Source organism: Cricetulus griseus, chromosome 3 (assembly GCF_003668045.3).
Source record: "Cricetulus griseus strain 17A/GY chromosome 3, alternate assembly CriGri-PICRH-1.0, whole genome shotgun sequence".
Classification (NCBI taxonomy): domain Eukaryota; kingdom Metazoa; phylum Chordata; class Mammalia; order Rodentia; family Cricetidae; genus Cricetulus; species Cricetulus griseus.
In genome coordinates, this window is record NC_048596.1 from 16,324,514 (window position 1) to 16,332,636 (window position 8,123).

Consider the following 8,123-nt stretch of genomic DNA (forward strand, 5'->3'; position numbering starts at 1 on the left):
AGTGGCCCAGGACAGAATGTAAAACCCAAAATGAGTATTCCTGGCTCACCCAGGTTGATGGGACTATGGAAGACTTCTACAGTAGATAAACTCTCTGAAGTTCATGGACTGAGTAGCAGTCCCATGGGACAAAACCCACCCAAACTAGTGATCAAGTTTAGTCATGTTGATTGGTGCCATACCCAGACTGTTTTCTTTGGAAGGAACCCTGGCTTAAGAGCAGATGGCAGTCCTTACCAGACATGGAAATAAATGGGGTTACCCAAACAATCTGAGGAGCCTGGGGGATGAGTTAAGTGAACTATTATCCTTTGCTGGGAAACCATTTGTTCCATTTGGATCTGTAGGGTCCCCTTAGAACACAAATCCATGACAATTCATGGGATGTTTATTCCTCCTCTTTGTTTGGGATATTCCCTAAATTAGAAGGCGAATAGATTTTTGTCAGAATAATCACTTCCATTGGAGATGGATTAAGGCTGGATCCTGGCCTTGTAAGCAATGGTAATGAATACATGGACAACAGCTCCTCTGAGGACATGGAAGAGACTCCAGAGTCTAGCTGCCTCCAGCTCCTGCTGAAAAGTCTCCAGGCCAGCTGACTAGAGTGCGAGTGTCTCCATTGCACAGTGTAGGGTCCCAGGAGGGCATCTGGATGGAGACCCAATCTGAACTCTGATGGCTGGGTTCCTTCCAGTCACTCTTCATCCCTCTGAACTTTTTTTTTGGGGGGGGGGAGGTTCGAGACAGGGTTTCTCTGTGGCTTTGGAGGCTGTCCTGGAACTAGCTCTTGTAGACCAGGCTGGTCTCGAACTCACCCCTCTGAACTTTTTGATTCAGAAACTTCCTCTCCTTTTGATTTTTATGAACTCTCAACTCCTCTGAGAGGGCACAGTCTGGCATAGAGCCATTCCCCTCCCACTGTAGAATCATTTTGACCTTATTTTTGGGATGGTACTCATCTGGTATATTTGATGGGTAAGAACTGGGTGTTTCCTAGGATTGGGTAGGTCCAGGTTGCCTGGAGTGACCCCCTATACTGATGCTCCTGCACTCAAGGGTCTAAAACTGGGGGGGGGGTTCCTATTACCAACCCAGAATATATTCCGTTTCTCTTCAGGGGGATACCAGAGGCTGATGGATTTGGGTTCCCAGGATTCTAGGAGATCCTGGTCCTGCCACACACCTTTTCCCCTTGGGGTTGTGGGGGGAGGGTTGGAGATATGGTAGGCCTTCAGATTGAGCAAAAGATGGCTGGGGCCATTGAACAGGTTTCAAGGTGGCCTGGACAAGTGATCTGGACAAAATGAACCAAAACAACAAAATGCCAGGTGGTACCCCACTTCCCTGCACCCTCAAACTGGCTGAGCTCCTGAGCACGTCTGGCTGAGAAGCCAACCAATTAGGCCAAAGAAGTAAATCTTCAGGATAGGGCAAGGCAGGAAGGGGAGGTGCATGGAGCTAAGACAGCAAAAGACTGCAGAAGTCCTCCCTTGACAAGAGTGAACGAAGATCCCAGAGAGCAGAGTCTTTCTGCTCCCCAGTTCACTTTCCACCCCCTCTGGGCAGTTTCTCAGAAATCCTTAAGTCCACTGGTCTTCAGAAACTGTGAGATGAGCCATAGCAGGCATTGGGCTTAACTTTAAGGTTTAGTCTTCATCAAAGGCTTGGTATTATACCAGGAAAGGGCAGGGGCAGGATCCTGAGGGCAGGAAGTCGGGAGAGGGCAAATGTATCTTGCGCCCTCCTTTAAATCTTCCCTGCCATTTCTCCCTCAGGTTCCTCTCCGCCAGTCCCTAGACTTCGACTTCATGTTACTTGGCTTTAACATCTCCTCATGGCTTCGGGGTTTCAGGGATGGTAGAGGCAGGTCACATGTGAGAGACAGAAGATGATGCATCAGGACCAGGTATGGATCCGTGGCACCCGGGGGTGGGGTGGGGCTTCTATTATCACTAATTCTGCCTAAGAGCACGCCCCCTACCCCACCCCACCCCCACCTCCTGAAAATGCAGGGTGAGAACTGGGAAGAAGTAGAAGGTGGGCTTCAAACATTCCCAAGCAAGCGAGTCCCTCACCACGCTGGAGCCTCCAGGCAAGAGTCCTTTTTCTCTACTCCATCCTTTAAATTCTGAGAGCCACAAGCCATGATTCCCAACAATTAAACTAGAGAGAAGAAAGCCTATCTCTGATGTGCAGAAAAACCGGCACAGAGAAAACCTCTTCCCTGCCCCAGAGCAAGCTAAGTTTCTCCTCTCCTCGCCCCCGCCACCCCCCCCCCCGCCGTAGTCCACTCCAGCCACTCTTGAAACCCTTCTGTGGCCCAAGCTGTGTTTCTGGACCACACAGGTCACTCAGGAGTTTACAAACAAAGCGAATCTGGTGTGTTCGGCTAGTGGAGAGAGAAGAGTTCTTCCTCCTGGTTCCTACACGGTCTCCCTTTCCTCCTCTTTCCAAGGGAAGAAGTGGAAAATTAGGGCCCAACACAAACCAGATGGAGAAACAAGAAAGGAGAGGGCCCCAGAGCACACCCCACTGTTGTACCTCAAGGGAAAAGAAAGACATAGCTGAGATTCAATACCCCTTGTATGCCCAGGGGTTCATAAACCTTTAAAGAAAGACACACGGAGAACCACACATAAATAAACACAAAAAATAACACACACACACACACACACACACACACACACACACACACATTCAAATAACGATGCACACAAAATGCTCGCCTAACATTCCGAGATTCCAGGCCCTGGGATCCACAGCCACCAGCCTCACTGGTTCCCCGGCCTCGCTGTGAGTTTCCGAGAGCGCAGCCCCAGCCGTGGCCCGGCCCCTTCCCGGTCTCCACCCCGCATCCGGAACAGCTGGAGTCGGCCCTGCTGCACACTCAAGCCCTGTGCCCGGCTGGGCGGGGCGGGCAGCGGGGCCCTGGCCCTGGCCGGGACAAACGGCAGCGGGGAAGCCCGGCACTCGCCCGGGTAACCCCGACACCTGGCTGAGTTTTCGTCAGACGCCGGTCGTCTGCGGTGGCCCTAGCTGGCCCCGAGAGCCGCGGCGGGAGGAAAGAGTGTGCAAGATTGCAGAAGGAGGTAGGGCGCCCGCCTCAGGCTCAGGCCAGGGTAGAGACGTGCAGAACCGCCAACTCCTCCCTCCGCCTCTCGGGGTGGGGAAGACTGAGCTCGCCAATTGCTCCCCTCCCCCAACCCTTAGGATCCCCACCTCTGTCCCGTGTCGCCCACCCAGGTCTGTGAAGCCCGCTCTGACCTCCTAGGGGCCAGCCCGGGAAGCCTTCAGCTTCTCCTTTCCAAGGCTCACAGCCCAGGACTGGGGTTGGGGGACAAGAGAGTCTGGGAATAGGGGCGCTGGGTTCTTGATTTGGGATCATCAAAGTCCACATTGGGCAGCAGCGGGGCCCGCCAGGGCTCCAGTTCTTACCTGGCCCGTGCGGCGGCAGCGTCACTCCGTGACTGGGGCTCCAGGTACCCTTCTCTAGCTCCACACCCGCGGCTGGCAGAGCCTGAGATCTCCGGACTGGTCCTGCCATCGCCGCCAGGCCGGCGGGAGACGGGTGTACCCGGAGCGCCGCTCTCAGTTTGGGGTGGGGGCGGTGGCTTTTTAGTCACCCCAGGTTCGGGAGCAATAAAGGCGCCTCTAATGTAATTTACAAACATCTCGGCCCGAGTACGGCGGAGAGCCGGGACTGACAGGCGCATTAGGCAGGCTAATTCCAGCCGGCTCCTCCTACCCCCGGCCCGCTAATTAATGAGCTTCCCAACTTAGAGCCGCCTGCATTGGACAGACAGAGAGTGAAAGAGAGGGCGAGGGAGAGGTAGAGAAGGAGAGGGACGGGGGGAGCAGAGTGGAGTGAAGAGAGGGAGGGAGGGAGAGAGAGAGGACAGGGGGAGAGAGAACAGAGAGAAAGAAGAGAGAGGAGAAAGACGGGAGAGCTAGGAGAGAAAGAGAAGTGCCGCTGCAGATAATTGATTACTCCTCGATCAAGGCTAACTTGTTAGCAATAGTCAATTGCCCCGTCTCTCCGCCTCCCCTCGCAGTCCGGGATCGGCGCCCTCGCCTCGGCTCTTCCAACTGCCGCCGCCAGGACCCGGGGCCAGGAGCCGCCGCGGCGGAGCCACCTGACACCTTTAAATAGCACCGGGGCTGGCGAAACTGGAGCCCGGCGCGGCGCTTCCCGGCTCCGGCCCGGGCTTGCTGGAAACCCCGGCGGCGGCGGCGCGGCGGCGGCGCCCGCGTCAGCGCTCTCCTCCCGGGGCCCCGCGCCGCTCCGCCTGCCCGGGTCGCCGCGCTAATCGGCCCGTTACCCGTCCGCGCCCTGCCCGGTGCGGCCTCCTGCCTTCCTCTCGCACCACCGTCGGGCGCCCGAGCTGCCCGCGGGCTGGGTCCCCGCGGCCCGAGCCGCCCCGGCCGGGCCCCCAAGCGAGGCCGAGATGACTTCCAAAGAGGACGGCAAGGCGGCGCCGGGGGAGGAGCGGCGGCGCAGCCCTCTGGACCACCTGCCGCCGCCCGCCAACTCCAACAAGCCCCTGACGCCGTTCAGCATCGAGGACATCCTCAACAAGCCGTCCGTGCGGAGAAGTTACTCGCTGTGTGGGGCGGCGCACCTGCTGGCGGCCGCGGACAAGCACGCGCCGGGCGGCTTGCCCCTGGCGGGCCGTGCTCTGCTCTCGCAGACCTCGCCGCTGTGCGCCTTGGAGGAGCTCGCCAGCAAGACCTTTAAGGGGCTGGAGGTCAGCGTCCTGCAGGCAGCCGAAGGTAGGCACAACCTAGATTGCCTTGCGCCCCAGTCGCCCATACTCAGTGTCCTGTACTTCGTACCCCCTACCTCTGCCCACGCCGGTGGCCAGGTCCCTCTGGTCCCCTAGTCTCTGCAGCTAAGACGCCAGTAGAGATAGGTGGGACAGGACCCTATTTCCTAGGACCCTGAATCCGGAGGGATCTGAGAGAGGTGGGGAATCCAAGATCTCCCCCAAGTCTGAACGGCTCCTTAGACTTCACAGAGGCTTGAGTGTTCTGTGACTTACTCCTGGGATGGGGGAGAGAGAATCTTTTCCTGGAAACTTCTGGGTAGGATGGAGTCCCGGCCATTGGAAAGGGGTGGAAAATCCGTGTTCACAACACATTTGGGGAGTCTCGTTTTGGCTTGTTTGTACTCTGTGAGACTTTAGGTCTTTCAGATCAACTCTTAAGGGAGCAGAGACCAAAACAATTTTTCCTAGGGACTTCCAGGAGACCAGAGACAGGAGATTTCCCATGGCCCAACTTGCTCTGGTATAGAGAGTGGAATCAAATTGAAGTAGGAAAGACAGCGAGATGGGCCTGGGTCTAGTGGAGAGTTATGGGATAGAGTCTGGGTGGGGTCTTCAGCGAGCATACACTGTCATTTCTTTCAGGCCGCGATGGGATGACCATCTTTGGGCAGCGGCAGACGCCCAAGAAACGGCGAAAATCACGCACGGCCTTCACCAACCACCAGATATATGAGTTGGAGAAACGCTTTCTATACCAGAAGTACCTGTCCCCGGCAGATCGCGACCAAATTGCGCAGCAGCTGGGCCTCACCAACGCACAGGTTATCACCTGGTTCCAGAATCGGCGCGCCAAGCTCAAGAGGGATCTGGAGGAGATGAAGGCCGACGTGGAATCCGCCAAGAAACTGGGCCCCAGCGGGCAGATGGACATCGTGGCACTGGCCGAACTCGAGCAGAACTCGGAGGCTTCGGGCGGCGGTGGCGGCGGCTGCGGCAGGGCCAAGTCTAGGCCGGGTTCTCCCGCGCTCCCCCCAGGCGCCCCGCAAGCCCCGGGCGGTGGGCCCTTGCAGCTCTCGCCGGCCTCTCCGCTCACGGACCAGCGGGCCAGCAGCCAGGACTGCTCAGAGGACGAGGAAGACGAAGAGATCGACGTGGACGATTGAGCGGCGCCCTGGACCTTCTGCCTCCCGGGCCCCGAGCGCCCGCATGCCCGCCCGCCGCCTCCCGGACCGGACCGCCAAGGGGAGCTGGGACCTCCTCTGCATCTCCCGCCTCCACCCTTGTCCCGGGGCCCCGGAATTGGCTCCTGACAGTCGCCTCCTCCCTCTCGAAGCAATAAATCCGGGCCGGCCGGCGGGGCCGGCCGCCACACGCGGCCTCCGCCGCCCCGGAAGCCCTCGCCGTGCAATTCTGTATGGCTTCTGTATAAATATTTAAGCCTATATAGTGGGTTCCTCCCACCGCAGCCTGATCTTTTTCTTTATTTTATTTTATTATTTTTTTTAATATCAGAGATTTCGATGTTTTCAAAGCCCGGGTGCTACCGGGTAGGCTGACGGTGAGGCGGACTCGAGAGCAGCGAGCACTAACTCCTGCGGTCTAGAAGCTGTTTTCATTTTTCTCTGCATGTGGCGAATGCTCCGTTCGCTCACTCCCTCGGCCTATTACAGCTGACTTTTCACTTCCTTCTGCCTCTTTTTTTTTTCCCTGCGTGAGAGGAGGGTGGGGGACGGATGGGCCTTGACTTGCAAGTTTCAGAATCTATCTTTTCTTTCCCCAGCGAGAGAAGTCTGTTTTCGATGGCGTGTCTGCCTCCCGATGTCACTATTTTTAAAATTTCTCCAAACCTTCTTGCATTTTCTCGGACTGACTGCTGGAGTCTGGCCCTTAGGGAAAAAGCAAGGAAACATCCAACCAATCATCGAAAACAGAACCCAAAGCCCTAGAATTATTTTTTACTCTTTTTAGATTTTTCTTTTGCATGTGACAGAGACCGAAAGAAGGGCGACCCAAAGGCTCACTCTGACCTCCTCTACAGCTCTGGGTCTGTCTGTCAACATCTCTCTCCCGCCGCAGGAGGGTGGCCCGGTGAGGGTGGGTTCCGGATGCCCCTTCCTAGCTCCTGCCCTGCCCTCTCTTTCTCCGACTGTACCCAAGGCCTCTTTCTCCGATAAATAAAGTCTTTGCCATTTTACTAGAATGGGCCGCGACCGCATTTGCGAGAATGGGCCGGATTCACCCAAAGCAGCTGTAGGTTAAGATTACCCCTTTTGCCCCTTGTGGGTTCTCCCTGCCTTGGAGATTTGGGGGGAAGTTTCAGGGCAGGCTTGGGGGTGAGGGACAACAGCGAAGAAGTGGAAGGAGGTGCCTTTTGCCCAGGTTCTTAAGCAGCTACAGCTACTAAATGGACTGAGAAGTCTGCTTCGTCGGGTCGGGGTAAAAAGCCAGGCTTGTTGATAGTGACAGAAAACTCGTTTGTACATGGAAGGCACCAAGGCGAGGCAGGATTTGTTCTGCGGTTTTGTGCTCCATCGCTGAGCATCGCAGTCTACCTGTGCTTCCTCGACACCTGCTAAACACGGATGCCCTGGCAGGTGTCACTCAATGGAAGATCAGGGTGGAGCCTGGAGACTCCCAAGTTTTGGTCGTACCCTGAGGGCTTCAGCCTGGTTTAGGAGTCGGTGAAGGAATGAATTATAAGGCTGAAGCCAACTAGGGCATACTGAATTGCACTTGTGGGCTTTCGGGAATGCAAGCCCAAAGCGTCTGGGGCTTGCAATACATTTCTAGTAACATTCGCAAACGCTGGCCCAAAACTTGGCTAGCAGCAGAGACCATAGGTGTCTCAGGGACTTCCTGGATTCCTAGTAGCTTTGAGCCGCTGGGGCGGGGGGCTCAGGCCGCTTTCACTTTCCTGAACTGAGTGTGTGTGTGTGGGGGGGGGGTTCTCTCTGGGCTTTTGTTGTCGCTGGGCTGGCGAGTGGCCGCTGTCACCAGAGTTGGGTACCGCCTCCAGGCCGCTGGGCTCCCTTTCTCCGAAAAATTGATGTGAGAAACGCTGCATCTGGTCTCGGGCAGGCGATGGGGCCCCGGGGCCTGAGTCAGGAACGTGCGTGTCCAAGGAGGAAGCTAAGAGACAGCCAGAAACAGGGAAAAGAACATAGAAAAATACTAAGAGCAGAGCAAGGATGTGAGAGACAGAGAGTCGAGTGGCGAGAGAACCATTTATAGACACCGAGAAACAGGGGCAGAGAGACGGAGACGAAGGAGGAAAAGAGAATGGGAAGACGCGGAAGAGAAGAGACGACAGGGACGAGAGAAGGCAAGAGGCGGCCGGGCAGCCGTGCGGCCGTG

General features: G+C 56.5%; 1 protein-coding gene across 1 annotated transcript; it reads left to right on the forward strand.

Annotated features, from left to right (window-relative positions):
• Window positions 1–1,778: 1,778 nt before the first annotated feature.
• LOC113834818 (transcription factor LBX1) lies at window positions 1,779–6,950 on the forward strand. Its single transcript, XM_027407190.2, has 3 exons — window positions 1,779–1,909; window positions 4,056–4,773; window positions 5,412–6,950. Exons 2-3 carry the CDS (start codon window positions 4,449–4,451, stop codon window positions 5,930–5,932), a joined length of 846 nt encoding a protein of 281 aa, XP_027262991.1. The 5' UTR covers window positions 1,779–1,909; window positions 4,056–4,448; the 3' UTR covers window positions 5,933–6,950.
• The last annotated feature ends 1,173 nt before the right edge of the window (window positions 6,951–8,123 follow it).

What these genes read in the sequence shown, in the direction of transcription:
- LOC113834818 (XM_027407190.2), top strand. Translation starts at nt 4,449, where the DNA reads ATGACTTCCAAAGAGGACGGCAAGGCGGCGCCGGGGGAGGAGCGGCGG. An exon ending in CGTCCTGCAGGCAGCCGAAG is followed by an intron (nt 4,774 to 5,411) that starts GTAGGCACAACC and finishes CATTTCTTTCAG; the next exon opens with GCCGCGATGGGATGACCATC.